The sequence below is a fragment of the Petaurus breviceps genome, unplaced genomic scaffold (genome assembly GCF_028583685.1).
Source record: "Petaurus breviceps papuanus isolate PSGF00001 unplaced genomic scaffold, PetGlider_PUasm1.0 90977, whole genome shotgun sequence".
Lineage (NCBI taxonomy): Eukaryota > Metazoa > Chordata > Mammalia > Diprotodontia > Petauridae > Petaurus > Petaurus breviceps.
In genome coordinates, this window is record NW_027187391.1 from 34,579,392 (window position 1) to 34,596,918 (window position 17,527).

Sequence of the window (17,527 nt, forward strand, 5' to 3'; positions counted from 1 at the left end):
GGGTAGGAAATAAAATGCCTCTGTATGGTTATGTTTCTACTTCAGTGTCTGTAAAATGGGGAAGTTGAGTTGAACTAGATGATTTTATGACTGTGATTCATTGAAAGGAGGTAGTCGCTTTTCAGTTTTGAGATGGTACTATGTTGTCCCAGGTGGTCATTTTTATTTTGAGGTTATTAAAGTCCCAGCTTGACACTGAAAATAGGAAGGGAAGAAGTGCTTCCTTCCCACTTTGCCTCTTTCTCCAAGAACAAATGCCAAATCTGCTTTAAATCCATAGTTTTCCTCCTGTTTGTGACAGATACCATTGTCTCTGTCTTTGTTTTTTTGGGGGGTGGGGGTGGGAGGGAACACCAAGGTACTCAGTGGAGTTTTCATATTTGCACCTAATGCAGTGAGGTAGAAATCCTGCATGGTGTAGGCTGGGGTTGAAGCAAGGCATTGGCAGCAGTAGCTGGAGCAGGTCAGTTCCCTGGTGAGGGCGCCTACCTCCAACTCTGGACTTGGAGAAGGGAGGGCTGAGGAGTGTGGGAATCCCATTCAGAAAGGAGACAAAAGCAAACCAGGAAGTAAGGGGAAGTTATTTCAGTCTGCACATAGCTCAGGATGTTAAAGGCAACGGGCTCAGAGAGCTGGTTATTCATTAGCAAGAAGGAAGGAGGTGCTGGGGTCAAGGCTGGTCAAACTACAGGAGCTGGCCAGAAACTGGGAAGGAGATTCTGGCAACACCAGGGCCCCGAGGAGAAGGAGGAAGATTTACCTGGAGTTACCCTTTCCCTCTACTTAACTTTTCTTTAGGATGAAAGCAAGATGATTCTCTTCAGATGCTGGCATTAGCCTAAGATCTTATTGCATTCCTGGACCCAGAAGAAAAATAAGCCATCCTCCCAGGGAGGAGAGAGGGCTAGCCAGTCTCTGTGTCCTACACTGGTGTAGCCAGCAGCTGCTGTTACGGAAACGCAGAGCTTCTCTGGGGAAAGTTTCTCCTGGCCGGCCAGAAGTTGTGTTAGGCAAACCTAACCAAGCATGGGAAGCTGGTGTTGATTTTCTTGGTGCCTGGATTGGCCAGGGAAAGTGGATCAGAGAGATTTGGGAGGGGGAGGAAAATCTCTCCCCCCAGTCCTTTGCCCCCAGTGGGGAAAAAAGAAGGCAAAACAACAGGTCCCAAATCATGGGAAACTTATGTCTGAAATACTGCACTTATTTGGAGCCCTGCCTCCCCTGTTTATTCCAGGAAGTGGATAAACCTGTCGTGATTGAGAACCCACATGCCCACTCCTCACCCACTCCTCCATGCCAGCGACAGACCCCTGAGCCTGAAAGGGGCCATGGCCGCTATTTTGTGGCCCTATTTGATTATCAGGCCCGGACTGCAGAAGATCTGAGCTTCCAAGCTGGAGACAAACTTCAGGTCCTGGATTCTTCTCATGAGGGTTGGTGGTTTGCCAGGCATTTGGAGAAGAGGGTAGATGGCTCTGGGCAGCAACTCCAGGGTTATATTCCTTCAAACTATGTGGCTGAGGATCAGAGTATCCAGGCTGAGCCGTAAGTAGCACAAACCTTCATTTTGTTTCTCCAGGCTATTCCCCTAACCTCCTTCTCTGTTCTCCCTCCTCCCTATTCCCCCCCTTTTCCAATCACCTGCCTAGAAAGTATGAGGAAGTACAGGCGGGACAGAAATAATTGAAAGCCACAACCCTCCTTATCCCATCATAAGAGTGAAACTGGTAGGTTTACTTTGAAATGTGTACAATCTCTGGGTGCATTTTTATCAACACAAAGAAATGGACCTTTACAATTTCCTTCAGTTGTGAAATAACTTTTATTTAGTCTACATGAGCACTAGTGTGATGCAGGGAAAAGAGAGCTAGATCTGAAGTCAGAGGACATAAGCTCAGATATTGGTGCTTATTTACTACCTGTGTTACTTTGGGCAAGTCACTTAATTTTCTGGATGTCTGTCTTCTCATCTCAGAATGAAGCCATTGGATGATGACCTCTAGGGTCCCTTACAACTTAAATCTTTCAGTCCAAAAGCCTAATCTTAAAAAGAGACTAACATTTGGATGGAATAATAATAGCCCACGTAGGATTTGCAAAGCAATTTTTAATACGTTATCTCATTTGATCCTTACAACAACACTGTGAGGTAGATATTACAGTATTGTGATCCCCATTTTACAGATGAAGAAACTGAGACTCAGTGAGGTCAAGTGACTTGTTCATGGTCACACAGTTATTAAATATTAGAGCCAGAATTCCATACTTGGTCTCGTTACTCTTGAACCAGCACTCTTTATACCATAATCTGTCATGTAGGATTGATCTTTGCATGTTATCTAACAAGATTCTGGTCATAGAACTTATTAGAACCATAGATCCAAGCCTCAATTTTAGTAGTTTTAAATGTATCTCACAGTCTTTTGGGGTAAATAAATAAACCCCAAATCTGACCATCACTTTCTGAACTGTCAGGCCAGACTAGGGTAGCAAGTGACATTTGGGAGAGGTGTGTAGGGTTCATATTTTGGGGGGTAATTACTAGATTCAGTCAAAAAAATTTCAGATTTAATTACTTAGTATTGGATTTTTCTGTACTTTTACTATGATCATTGGAAACCAGCTATTTAGACACTATTATGGAGTTCCAACAGATTCCCCACTTCCCTAAAGGAAGAAAGAAACAGCCTCCAGGATGGGGCTCCCGGTAAAGCCACTGAGCTGCATTAAGAAGAGAAATGGACATGGCATTGGGAGGGAAATGGAATGTAAGGAAGGCAACATACTGTTCTCCCTAGTGTCTCTGCTCCCTATTCACAGTAACTTAGGAGCTGAAGTCTGTGGCTTAAGGCCCACTAACTGCATAGATTCATACAGAATGTCCATTTAGCAGAGGCCACCGGGGATCCATTTATGTTATGATGAAAATTGTGCAGCTGTAGTAAGAAAGCAACATTGTCTCTCTAATGGGAAATTGGAATAAAATAAAGAGGAGCAAAGGGTGAGGCTTGTAATTTCCTGACTGGTTAACTTAAATTTGGAATTGATTCACATGATCTTTAAGGTCCTTTCCATCTCTAAGAATATGTAATTTTAGTTATCTTTACATCTGTACCTCAATGAAATTAAGTGAATGAATGTAATTAGTTATTTTTCAAAGTAGAAATTCAGGTGTTGGATTTTAGGACAAAGGATGGAAGAAACTGCAATTATCAGTAGGGGATAGATGAAGTTAATTTGCAAGCATTTAGTGACTGCCAGTAGAAATTTGCCTGGCACTACCATCCTAGGTATTGGGGATATAAGGCAAAAGTCATTAAGTCCCTATCTTCAAGGAGCTTATGTTCTATTGGGGAAGGCAGGCACACATATAAATATTTAAACAGATATACACTATAAATACAAGGTATTGGGTGGGGGAGCTGGCAAGGGGTCAGAACTGGGGGGTGGCACTATGACTGAGCTTTGAAGGAATCTAGGGTTTCTGAGAGATGGGATTGAGAAAGGAGTATATTCTAGGCATAAGGATCAGTTGGTACAGAGGAACAGAGATGGGAGACAGAATGACATGTGTGGAACAAGAAGGGTAGACCAAAGAGTGCACGAAGGGGGAATGTATAATTATACTGCAAAAGGTAGTTTGGATCTATGTTGTACAGGACTTAAAATGTCAGACAGAGGAGATGGTATTTGATCCAAGAGTTAATATGGAGCCACTGGAGTTCAATGAGCAGCGGTGTGATGTGCTCAGCTTTTTTTTTTTTTAAAGGAAAATCATTCTGGCGATTGTGTGGAAGACAGACTGGAGAGGAAAATTAAGGCAAAGAGAGTAATTAGGAACAATTTATGATAGTCTAGGTGAGAGGTAGCTGTGTAAGCAGGGAAAAGAAGGCGTTAATGAGAGATGTGGAGGTAGAATGAACCAGGCTTAGCAAATGATTGGACATGACGAGTGAAGAACAGAAAGAAGCTGAAGATGACTTTGTATCTGTGACCTTAGCCAATGAAGATGGTAGTGCTCTTGGATGAATTAGGAAAGTTTGGAAGAAGGTTTCTAGAATAAGATAATGAGTTCTGTTTGGACATGGCAAGTTTGAAATGCTTTTGAGACATACAGTTTGAAATGTGCTGTAAGCAACTGGTGATATGGGACTAGAACTCAAGAGAATTGGGGTGTGTACACACACATTTATCCAGTGTTGTTGTTTGTCCTTTGTTTTTGAAGAGGACCAAGGATGTCATGGGGTGATGTCTTGACTTGTACGTGAACTGGATTTCTGTAAGGTCGAGTTGCACAAAGTCATCAGCTTCACTCTTTCTTTCTGAGTTATCAAAGTTCAGTGGCAAGACAAAAGCAAGAGGACGGGTGATGGCCTGAGATACAGTAAATGACCTTGGTGTCTTTGATGTCTGACCAAGTTCTAAATTCTTGGTAGCACCTGCTTCAGTTGTCTTCATGGCCAATGGAGCAAATTGTTCTCCTGGGGAAGTCTTCTCACGCTTAGAACAGACATCCCCGTAACTCACTGAAGGGTTTGAGACCTATTGATTACCCTTAATCTGGTTTAGCTCAAAGGGTGCTCTGCTATACATGGTACCACTTCTTGGAGCCACAGATGAAAGGTGAAAGGTGAACACAAAGGTTGATGAGCAGCTCTGAAAAAGGCTCAGCAAGTCCTCACAGGAGAGGTGCTAATCCTCCCTGAACACCCTCCACACCTGCCCTTCCTTTTTAAAAATCCAGTTGTAGGGTCTTAACTCAAAGACAAATGTTGATGGAATCAAGTGAATGGAAACAAGAGTGAATCTAGAAACAGTGATAATCTGCAAGGTAAAATACCCAATAGTAATGGCATTCAGCCTGCTAATTCAGAGTCTATTTGCTACTAAAAAAAAATAAAATGAGTATATGAATACATCTGTGGTTATTTTTTGATTCTCAGGAGGCCTCTGTAGTCCAGAGAGCTTATTTTCCATCTGTCCATAGTCACTGACCTTTCCTCTCTGAACTAGTTCTTGATAGAATTCCCATGCCTTTTGATTACTAGTCGGAGTATGTTCCCTTTAGGATTCTTCCTGAAAATCTATTGGGTAACTCATAGCTTAAAAATATAGAATTTTTTAATTTTTGTTTTGCATAAGTTACTTTCATTGTCTCTATCTTCATCCTTGAACATGAACCCAGGTTACCTTCCTCATAAGAACTAAATTAAGAACATTTTATTTTCCATAGAAGGCTCTAGATCATAGAAATCCTTTTGGTTTTTATCTGGCATAATTTTATTTTGTAAACCTTTAGGTTTCCCAAAAGTCCACGTACTGCTTTCATGCCTGAGGAAGAAAACAATCAATTACCCATTTATGTTCATAATACTTAAACTTGAGTTGTCTCATAGGGATTTTGGGAGAGTGAATATTCATAAAAGATACTAAATCCAGAATATTGCTAACATTGATTTACCTGGGATGAAAACCAAAATAACTTTTGACTCTTTGAGTGAATGAATATCTTAAGAAAACTAAGAAACATTGAGTTCTAATAAGACAACACTTTTGCTAAGCTAATGCATATATATTTTATGTTCATGGATTCTACCTTACTATATTTTTATGTACATTTACTGTAATTCTTTTCTATGTTGCTATTGGGCTATACACTCATCAAATTTGACTAAAGGATAGCTCCTGTTTTATTAGTCAACCAATGAGCACATGTTAAATTACTACTATGTATTGGTCATTGTGATAGGACCTGAGGAAACACAAAAATAAAAAAAATTAAACAGCTCTTGTCTCAAGGAGTTTATGTTCTATTGGTGGAAACAACATGCATAAATAGAAGAATACTTATTTTTACAGATATACTTTACAAAAGCAACTATAAACTAATTTTGAAGATAAGGAACTAGTAGCTTTTAACTGAACTTTGAATGGAGCTAGGGAATCTCAGAGAGAAAGGTGGGGAGGGAGCAAATTTGAGGTATGAGGGGGTAATCTGTACAAAAGGATGAAGCTGAAAAGTCCTATGTGAGGAAAAGCAAGAAGGACAATTTGGTTGAACTGAAGAGTGAATGAAAGAGAGTAATGTGTAATAAAGATGGAAAGGTAGCTTGAAGAGAGACTATGAAGAGCTGTAAATGCTGAACAGAACAGTTTGTATTTGATCCTAGAGGCATTAGGAAGCCACTGAAGCATGTTGAGTGATGTGATCACAACTCTGCTGTGGAAATAGTGCTTTGACAATATTATGGAGAAACTGGATGGAGGGAGACCAGTTAGGAAGTTAATTGCAAAAGTGTAGGCAAATCGAAAGACTTACATGGACTGATACAAAGTGAAATGAGAAGAAGCAGAAGAACTTTGTACACAGTGACAGTAATATTATAAGATGAACAACTGTGAATGACTTAGCAATTCTCAGCAATGCAATGATCCACAACAATCCCAAAGGATTCATGATGAAAAAATACTATCAGACTCCAGAGAAAGAACTGTTGTTTGACTACAGATCAAAATACATTGTTTTTGTTTTAGTTTTCTTGTACAAAATGACTAATGTGGAAATGTTTTGCTTGATTGTACATGTAGAATATATCAGATTGCCTACCTGAGGGAGGGGAAGGAGGGATACAATTCGGAACTCAAAATTTAAAAAAAAAGCAACAACAAGTGCTAGAAATTGTTTTTACATGTAATTGGGGAAAAATAAATTTTTAATAAAATGATTCAATAATTAAAAAAAGTATAGGCAACAGGTGACGAGGGTCTGAACTGGAGTGTTGGTTGGGTGAGTAGAGAGGAGACTTATGGACAAGGCCTGACAATAACTGGTTATGTGGAGTGAGAGAGAGTAGAGAGTCAAGGATGACTGAAATTTCAATCTGGATGTCTGTAAAGATGGAGAGCTTGTCTTAGATGCGACTTAGTTCTAGTTCTATTCATCTTTCATTGAAAATCATGTATTGTTTTCTTTTTCTTGGGCATTATATCTATTTTTGAGCAAATAATGTTATGCTATTGGTTTCAAGCAGATATACTACATTAATCTATTCAAGGTATTAGCTTCTTTTAAATTAATGGTGTAACCTGGAGGTCAATCTCATTTGCATATAACTCTCCTCAGTGGTGGAGAATAATTATGCTTTCTACCTCCATGAGCAGGAGTGAGTTGTTGAGAACTGAAAGAGTAGAGAGTTTTTTTTTCTTTTGGCTTTGAAACTGAAGAGATAACTCAAGATTCCCGACTATCTTCAGGGAGTGGTCCTTGAAGGGAGATACTTTCAGAAACCTTTTTCTAGATGTGGTGTTTCCTCTCTGAACTGGCTTCTTTCCAAAATTTTCCCCTTCTTCCAGAGATCTTTCCTGGAAAGAGACTGGAACTTTGAATATCTACTCTCCAAGATGGAAGTCAGAAGGCCAGGTATTTATCCTTTCCCAACTTCTCACCTGAGGTGAGAATTATGCAAATGATGTTGCTTCCCAGGGTTATAATAGAAAAGACATGAATATAATTTTTGACCTACAGATAAAAGTTATACCAATTTAATAGATCATTCCTCTGCCTTTAACCTACTTTTCCTTTCCTGAGCAAATTTCATCAAATAGATTTGATTTGAAAATAGAAGATTTGAATAGATTTGAAATCAGAAGACTTGGGTTCACCTATTGGTTCTATAGGTTATTGGCTGTGTGACCTTAGTTCCTCACCAATATAATGGCATAATAGCACTTGTACTATGTACCTTACAGGATTGTGGTGATAAAAGCACTCTGTAAATTGTAAAGCACTACATACTACTTTTGTATATAATAATAGTAATGATAAATTTATTTAGTATTTACCAGAAGCAGTTATCTATCTACTACTCCCTGCTTCAAGAAAATACATGGGGGTGGCCAGGTAGCACAGTGAGTAAGAGCACCGGCTCCAGTGTCAGGATGACTTGGAGATGGAATCCAGGCTCAGACACTTAGCACCCACCCAGAAACACCTGGCCGTGTAACCTTGAGCAAGTTACTTAACCCCGATTGCTTAAAAAAAAAGTACATATATGGAATATTTTTATTATTACTCAGTCTCTCTGAAGTGTAGTATTGTTTATGGTTTTAAATTTAGGTTTATTGCTTGGTCTTTTAACTTTATAAAATAACCTCCCTTTTTTCCTATCCTCAACTCCCTCAACCTATCTTGGCTACCCCCACCCTATCCTCTGGCCACATCAAATCTGAAACATTCATTGTCAAGATCTGGTTAGGCGATATACATCAAAGTTTCATTCTCAATATTGTTGAGGGTGTGGTCAAAGGTTACAAATCTGATAATAGGACCCAGTAATTACAAATCAAGAATTAAGAATAATGATCCTTAGTCCTTTGCTTTTATTAAAAGAAAATTCAAGTAACAGTCTGCCTATCATAAATCAGTATGAACATTAGTAGTGTCATATAAGCAGAGCACTGCTTAGCTAAGTTAGAAAAAATTAAATACTCTGCTGTCAAGCCATATCCCTTTTCTTACTGTTATTGAGATTGTATCCATATACACATATGGATACAATGAGATATGTGATATATACAATATACACACAATAATATATGAGAGCATCTGAACCACAACAGAATAAAGAATTGGTTGAGTCTGCCCAGGTTATCAGTGTAGTATGGCTGAGTTGGTGTCAGTATTTGTCTAATCATTCATTGCAGAAGCCACAGTACTTGAAGGTGACCATTTACCTTATGGCTTGACCCAAATAGAATATAAACTCCTTGAGGGAAGGAATTTTTTTGGTCTTTGTATCCTCAGGGCCTAGCCTACTGCCTGAGGAACTCACTAAATGGTTGTTAATTTGCGGGCCCCATAATCTGGTCAATCTATCTTGTCTGTTCACTTTCTGTGGAATTTCACTGATGTTCTTATGAAACAGACCTGCTTAGCTTCGGGTTTCACCTGTTTATTCCAAGTCATATATTTAGATGCCATAAAAATTCCAGTGTCAAAAAGTATTCTACAATCGTCTTTGGATTTGATTATTTTCATGAGCCCTTATAACTCCTCTGAGTCATGAAGAACATTTAATTGACATGCGTTCTTACTCTTAAATCAGTAAACAAGAACACATTAAGTGCCCACTCTGTGTTCAGGAGGATGCCTAGTGAATGGCTCCCAGACATCAAAGCAAGGAAATGGGGGTTAGTTTGGTTTACATGAAGAAGTCACTCATTTCCCCACTTACCTGATGTTTATCTGTTCTATACTTGAAGCACAGAATTCATCTTTAGAAGTAAAGAAGTCTGATTAAGCTTTATTGTCTAAGCCTCAGAGCTCATTTACTTTTGTATCTAAAGAGAGAGAAAAGATAAGCTACTTTTACTTAGGAACCAAGACTTCTTTGTGTCTTTTGTTGGGAATGTAGTGGGAGAAGCCAAATAGTTCATGGGAAGTTTTTTTTCTTTTTTTAGCAGCTATTCTGTCTTTAGCTGTTTTCATTTTTCCTTTCTTCCTGTTCTGGTCATGTTTTGGACTATAGCACTAATAAATCCTAAATCAGAGTTAAGAATAAAGAAGATTTGTCACCTGCACTGTTTATTGCAGCCCATGCTTATGGTTCAGTCTCTTACTAAGATTTATTTGTACAATTTCTAAACTATAGCCCATTTACCCTTTCTAACCATGCTGTATTTTGTGATAAAACACAAAAGTCTTAGAAACTAATTTTTTCACAGGAGGACACATTTCCCCCCACTCCCCTTACTTATAATAGCCAAAGAAATTCCAGTCTGTATTTTCCATTCCAACTAAAAAGCAAAACAAAAAAAATATAGGATGTAGGAGTTCATCTGAATTAAGTCCTGAGAAAAGGGTATTCAGTGATCCTTAGTGAAGTTCATGTTAAAACCAATGTTATAGACAGGTTTAGAAAGTGAACAAAATAAAGAATAGAGTTCAGGTTTCAGTAGTTAGTGATGCCTCCCTCCATTTGTGAATTTAGTATTCATCAAGAAGTGCCTATGTCCAATGTGTCTAGTTTTTTCACTGATGCTATCAGTACATTTCTTTCTCAATACATTCAATTTCCCCAAAGGACTTTTTGACTTAGAGAAACTCTCACTAAAAGAATAGCATTGTAAAAACAGGAGTCAGGATATTGGCGGTAAATAAGGCAAGTTATTTCAAATCTAGGCCTAAGCTGACAGATTTTTATCACCTTGTAAACAACTTGAGATCACTAAGAAATAACCTGTGGCAGTCACTGACACATTTATTATGGATTCAGATCTCTTTAGACATGACCTTTGTACTAGTTTTCAAGGAATATTAAGTGAAGATAAATTCAAAGCAAAGCCAAAGACTAAACACCCCTTTAAGTATGGAAGGATCACATTCATAAGCAGCTAGATGCTAAAGGAAAATATTTTATTTAATATTTTTTTTCCCTGAATATAATTTCAACTCTTTTGGACGAAATCCAAGAATTTGAATTTGTAGGCCAAGAGAACAATTTAAATCATCTGAAAACATGTTTAGATTCTAGGAGATTAATTATTAACATTTATTATTAAAATATGGTATTACTTACAGAGCTATTAACCATTACTATATACATATACTGCTTATTATCACTATGTGTTATTTAGCCTGAACTGGAGAATGACAGTGGTTACAAATGTGTGAGGTGATTCTGAAAGAATTATTTTTATCAAAAAAGCTCATCCCCACAATGAGTTATGCCATCATGATAGAACCATAGTTCTTGTACCCTGTATCTCTCAGTTTTTGACATTAAATTTAGTAAAGTGAAATTACTGTTAAGATTTGTTGTCATCATTTACTAAGCAATAATTATAATTAACTGCCTAATGGATAGGAACACTGAAATTAAGTTTTATTAAAATAATGACAAGTTATAAAAATGATGAGTGGAGGGGCCATTTGAAACTTATTTAAAAGATACAGGTACAAAAGTTCAGAGTTTAATTAAAGGTAGATTAATAATTATTTAAAATTTGATCATCTATATCTTAAAATGTGAGCTATCTCAACACACAACCTGAAATGAAACCATGAAGTGAGAACATGGTAATTACAAATAGTCATTTTTAATACATTCTAAGAACAAGTATGTAATACAATAGATATTACTGATAATGGTTGAATTTCAGTGAGACAAAGGCTACAGTGTTGATCAATTTCATTCTGTCAGGTGATCATCAGAAGATGAGTAATGAAGGAGAAATCTGTCTCTCAAAATAGAGCATAAGAGCTGCAGATTACCCTAAAGGAGGGTTATATACTTTATCAAACTAGTTCATTCAGCAAATGAGCCTCCCAATTCAGTCAATTATTTGGTCTCAGTTTTATTTTCCTTCCCACATGAACATTCTGTTTTTAGAAATGTCAAAACAATTGAAAAGTGAAAACTTCGGTCAAACAAATTATTTGGTTATATAACCCAAAGAGGCTCAACTTGAGTAAATTCATACTTTCCTCCTTTAATGTTATTGAATTTAGGTTGGTTTGTCTGTATTGGTCTGTTATTTAATGAAACTGACCAAATTAATTGGTTTAGTATTCATTGAGACAGCATAAGTATTATTTTGATTAAAGGTGATTAAAAAAACTTATACAACTTCAAATGTCCCAAAGAGGCAATCCACTAAATGAAGATTAAAAGAAGATGGAGGTCTTGATATCAAATTCTAACTTTTGTCATTCTTTCAACACACATATGTATGTGTGTATATATTTTTATAAATACATACATATATGTCATATATTTGTTCTTAAGACTCCTTCATATTTTTAAAAATTGTTGAGAATCCCAAAGAGCTTTTGTTTATGTGGGTTTTATCTATTAATATTTAGCTATATTAGAAATCAAAATGAATCAATTTTGAAAATATTTATTAATTCATTAAAATAATAATAAATTTGTCAATTAACATAAATAATATATTTTGATGAAAATATGTTTTCTAAAACAAAAACATTAGTGAAAAGAGTGGCATTATTTTTCACATTTTTGCAAATCTTTTTAGTGTCTGATCTAGTATAAGATAGTTGGATTCTAATAACTGCTTCTGCATTCAATCTCTTGCAATATGTTGTTTTGGTTGAAAAAATAAAACACCTGGCCTCTCATGGGTATGTAGTTGGAAAAGGAAGGAGTATTTTTAATAAGCAAAGAGTGTCTTAGTATTATTATGAAAATAGTTTTGACTTTGTGAACCTCCTGAAAGGGCATTGAGCAGTCTCCTGGGGTCCTTTGGCACTTTTTTGAGAACCACTGATCTATTTCAGCTCTTCCTTCAATGGGAGTGCTTCTTTTTTAAATAAAATTTTGTTTTTAATTTTCAGTTCTAAATTCTCTCTCCCACCTATTGAGGAGGTAGAGCATATTTTCTAAAAAACAAGAAAAATGAAGAAAGGAAAAATAGTGTCTCAATCTGTACTGAGTTCATAAGTTCTCTACATATGGATAGCATATATTGTGTCATAAGTCCTTTGGAGTTGTGGTGGATTATTGTACTTATCAGTGTAATATATGTTTGGGGGCATCTGGGTGGAACAGTGGATAGAGCACTGGATTGGGATTCAGGAAGATTCTTCTTCCTGAGTTCAAATCTGGCCCCAGATACTTACTAGTTATATAATTCTGGACAAGGAACTTAACCTTCTTTCCTCATCTGTAAAATGAAATAGAGAAGGAAATGGCAAACCACTCTAGTATCTTTGACCCAATGGGGTCACAGAAAGTTGGATGTGAATGAAAAATGATTGAACAACAACAATAAAACTTTCCAATATTTTTTCTAAAATGAGGTACACTGAACAGAATATTCATAATACCAATGTGGTCTGCCCAGGACAGGATTATCTCTTCTCTCATTCTGGACACAATGCCTTTTTTGATATGTCCTAGGATTGTATTATTATTATTATTTTTAGCTGCCAAGCAACACTATTGACTCATACTGAGTTTTCAGTCCATTAAAGAATTTTTTTTTCAGTCATGATTTCCACCCCATCAAGTTTCATTACTTTCTTGGAGGTCAAATTTCCTCTCTCATGCACCAAAAAAAAAAAATCACGTAATTTTGGAGTTGGAATCAAATATCAAGAGATCTAATACCCAAAAATGAGTCTTCCCTATCAGTCATTTTACCAATAAGCAAATATTAAGCACCTTTCATGGACCATGCACTATGCTAGGTGCTAGGAATACAAGGACAAAAGCAAGACAGAATTTACATTTTATTGGAGAGATTACATTTTACGATATACCCAACAAATGGCTCTCCAACCTTTACTCTGAGCCCTCTGTGAGGGGGACCTATTAGACACTGTTGAAGGTCCATTTCACTTACAGATAGATATAAATCATTATTAAGTTTTCAAAAACTCTAAATTTTTCTCTTTGCAACTTCGATCCATTGTTCCTGTTCTGGGTTTCTCCTTTTGGAGCCAAACAGAGCCCCCTTTTTCATGATAGCCCTTCAGAAAACCTGAATATAGCTATTGTATCTCTTCTGAGACTTCTCTTCGCCATGCTAAACACCCCCTTTCTTCACTTGATCCTCATTTGATATGGATTCATTCAATCATAGATTTGAGCTAGAAGGGACCTTAGAGATCATCAAATCTGACTCAGTTTTATAGCTGAGGAAACTGAGTCATAAAGATGTTAAGAACTCTCCCAGAGTCACAAAACTAGTGAGTGTCTGACATAGGATTTAAATCTAGGTCTTTTGACTCCAAGTACAGTGTCCTATCTACCATACCATAGGACCTTCCCTTAGGACAAAAGTTTCCCTTTCTCTGAACAATCTTCAGCTTATCAATGCTGTTCTTAAATTCTGTAGTGGTGGGAATTGAAAACAGTACTCTAAATTTGGTTTGAGGACAGAGAAACAATCACTTCCTTATTCTTGGAAGCATAAGTCTCTCAACATGGACTGTGATTATATTTGCTTTTGTTTTGGCTGCCATATGATATTCCTGACTCATCCTCTTCGTTATTCTTCCTTTGTGCATTTTTGTACAAATATCTGAGGCTATGAGGTTTATTGTTTGCTTGCTTTGTGAATTATCATCTCCTATGAATTACAGATCTTTGCTTTTCTTCCTAGACTGTACTCATACCCCTCTGATGTGGTTTAGATGCTTGATGAGGCAGCCTTCTCCAGTTTCAGTTTTTAAGCCTTTTTTTAAAAAAAAGTTATCCCATATAATAAGCTGTACATGACAATTTCATGAAGGCAGCATTTATTATGGACTGGGAGTCACAAGGTCTAGTTCCCAGTCTCACCTCTGCCACAGTAGATATGTCTTACAAAATGAGAATAATCATATTTAATACTGTTATGAGGACTAAATGAATTTGAAATCCCTTTGTTTTTTCCCCCTTTTTTTTGGAGGGGGGAAGGCAAGGCAATTGGAGTTAAATGACTTGCCCAAGGTCACATAGCTAGTAAGTGTTAAGTGTCTGAGGCCGGATTTGAACGCAGGTCCTCCTGGCTCCAGGGCTGGTATTCTATTCACTGTGCCACCTATCTGCCTCTGAAATACCTTTGTTAACTATAAAATAAGTGTTATAAAAATGTGAGGTTTTAGTATTAAAGTATAATTGAAAGGGCAGAGAGGTAATGCAGTGGATAGAGCCCAGATCCTGAAGTCAAGAGGACCTGAGTTCAAATACGGAATCAGGTGCATAGTAGCTGTGTGACCCTGGGCAAGTCACTTAACCCTGATTGTCTCAAAGAATATAACTGGAAAGGATGATAACTTTTTATTAAATGCTATTTCATGGTGATCAATTGATAAGGTAATCAATAAACATTGCGCGTCCACTGTATGCCACTTACTGTCCTAGGTGCTAGGCATACAAAGACATAAATAAAATAATCCCTGCATTCAAGATAGATATGTCTGTTCCATCTGTCTGTCTGTCTATTTATCTATCTATGTATCCATATGTGCACACAGACATTTATCTATGTATACATATAAGCACACATATGTAAATATATACAAAATATATAGAAATGAATATAAGAAAATGGACAAAGGAAGTAATAAGCATCTGGGAGGTATTAGGAAAGGCTTGAAGAAGGGTTAAAGGAAACTTGAGATTCTAAGAGGCAGAAGTAGTAAAGAGTATATTCCAGGCATGGAGAACAACCCCAACAAAGGAATAGGGATGTGAGATGGAGTAATGATTGTAAGGAAGAACAAGAAAACTAGTTTGACTAGATTAAAAAGTTTGTGAGAAGGAGAAATGTATAACAAGGTTGGAGAAAGGTAGTTTGGTGACAAATTGTAAAGTATGAATGTTATGATAATTTGTATGGTCAGGAGATTTGTGGTTGATTGTTTGCCAATAAACTTTAGATTTAGTTCAGTTTTTTAAAGCAGCAGTGAGATAGCCATCTTCTATCTTCTGAACCTTTTCCTCGTGGCTTGATATGCAGGGCTAGATGTGAAAGCTGGCCCTAATTGCAGCCACTGAGTGCATTTACACACTCAGAACCAAGGATTCTTTTCATCTTTATGTTCGGTTAGACATATAAACACTGTAGACCACTTGGCAGGCACCCAGAAAACTGTTCTGAGCTACCTTCCGCATCTAGACAGAGAACACTAAAGGGTTTGGTTGGAAGACTTTGTCTTTAAAAAACCATAATTATTGATATATTTTTTTTTACATTGCCCAAATTTTCCCCAGTATCCCTCCCTCTCTCTCATCCTAGATTACCATCCCCTATAATGTAGATTATTTTTTAATGAAAGAAAAAAGAGGCAGGAGCTATAAGCAAAGCTGATCAAAACAATCACAGTATGTGCACTATTCTGCACCTTTGGACATTCACTTTGACAAAGGAGTGAGGAGAGGTGTAAAGACTTTACCTTAACCAATGGTAGTGTCTTTCTCAGCACCTCGTCTACGGCTCTGAACCTAGCAGGTGTCTAATAAATATTTGTTGAAAGCTACAACACAGAACAATCCCAGCATTTCCCCTGTAAAGCAAAATGCGACTGGAATCTCATATCCAGGTGCAAATTCTAAAATGCATTTAAAATGCTTTATGTATGTCAGTTTTAAAAATCATATGGAAGCTTTCCAAAGCATGGTAATTACCAGTCTGAAGTAAAAGAATTATCAGCCTTAGCTTGTAAAGTGACAGCAAAACAAAGTGCAATCTATAAAGTTCATTTCATAGAATCAGGTCCCAATTGGCATTTTTTTTGTATACCTTAATTGAAATCTTAGGGCTCACCATAAACCATTTCAACTTCTTCTGACAGTAAATATTTTTCAACTTACTTGCTCTGAAAGCTGGGATCTTTACTGAATGCAAATTATTTTTTCTGTGTTGAGATCTAGAAAAAATTACCAAGCACATAATTGTTTACTTGATTAGGACTGTTACTAATTATCTGCTAATGTCTCTGAGGTATATTCTGATCTCTATTTGTTAATAGTTCTCTGCTATCTAACTAGAATCACTCAGGTCAATTTCCCTGTGGAGAGCAGTTATGTAGATTAATAGAGACCTTCCTAATATTTCAGTCCTCTCTGGGGACAGCTTGCTGAATACTATACCGTTAGCCCTTGGTTTACATCGTCGTTTCTTTGGAGATTAATGGTTCACTCAGATTTTGCTAGGATACATTAATTAATTTACTAAGCATGTGATCTTCCTTACCTAGTGCATTGTTCATTTGACTAAAATTAAAGATGGAGGCAGCGTGTTCCCCTGGGTGCCATCTCTTTTATCACCTAGTCACCTGTCACCACTTGTCTGAAATTAGTTGCTTTTGGAGTACAAAGGAGGGAAACTGTAATACTATCAGGACTAGTATTAATACCAAATTTTCTTAAAGCTGCTTCTGTTGCTATTTGTTCTCTATGTGTCAGAGATGCTAGATTTGGAGTTAGAAAGACCTCAGATGCCATCTAGTTCAATCCCCTCATTTTACCAATAAGTAAACAATTCAAGAGAGATTTACCCAATGTCACTCAGATAGTGACAGAGACAAGATTTGAACCTAGGTCCTATTTATTACTGCAAAGGCAGTGATATTTCCACTATATCATGCACTTATTTCTCTTTTGATCCAGGTGGAAACTATTTGGGGAGGAGTTTGGTTTTATTTTTATATGTACTTACCCTCTATTTCTAATGAAGATTTTTTTTGAGAAGGGATTGAAAGAAATATATACATATATATTTATATATATGTATATATACATATACCTGTGTTTCCCCAATAATAAGACACTGTCTTATTAATTTTTTGGACAGAAAAACACCAGAGGGCTTATTTTCAGGGGAGGGCTTATTTTAATGAACATTGACAGCAATTTTAATAAACAGGTAAATGTGAACAAAAAAATGTACCTTTATTCAATAAGCAAATCACTGGGGAAGAACAGGATGACGCGCTCACTGCTGCAGCTCTGATTGGATGCAGCTCGGAGCGTGGCGTGCGTTTCACGGGGGGGGGGCGGTGCATACAGAGGGTACC

The 17,527-nt window shown here is 37.0% G+C and overlaps 1 protein-coding gene across 1 annotated transcript in view; it reads left to right on the forward strand.

Moving 5' to 3' along the window:
- The first annotated feature begins 588 nt into the window (after nt 1-588).
- The window catches only part of FRK (fyn related Src family tyrosine kinase), a 133,809-nt gene continuing 116,870 nt past the window's right edge, over nt 589-17,527 (forward strand). The window contains exon 1 of the mRNA XM_069077014.1: nt 589-1,545. Coding sequence (XP_068933115.1) covers nt 1,172-1,545 — 374 coding nt within the window. The 5' untranslated portion in view covers nt 589-1,171. The remainder of the gene's footprint in view (nt 1,546-17,527) is intronic.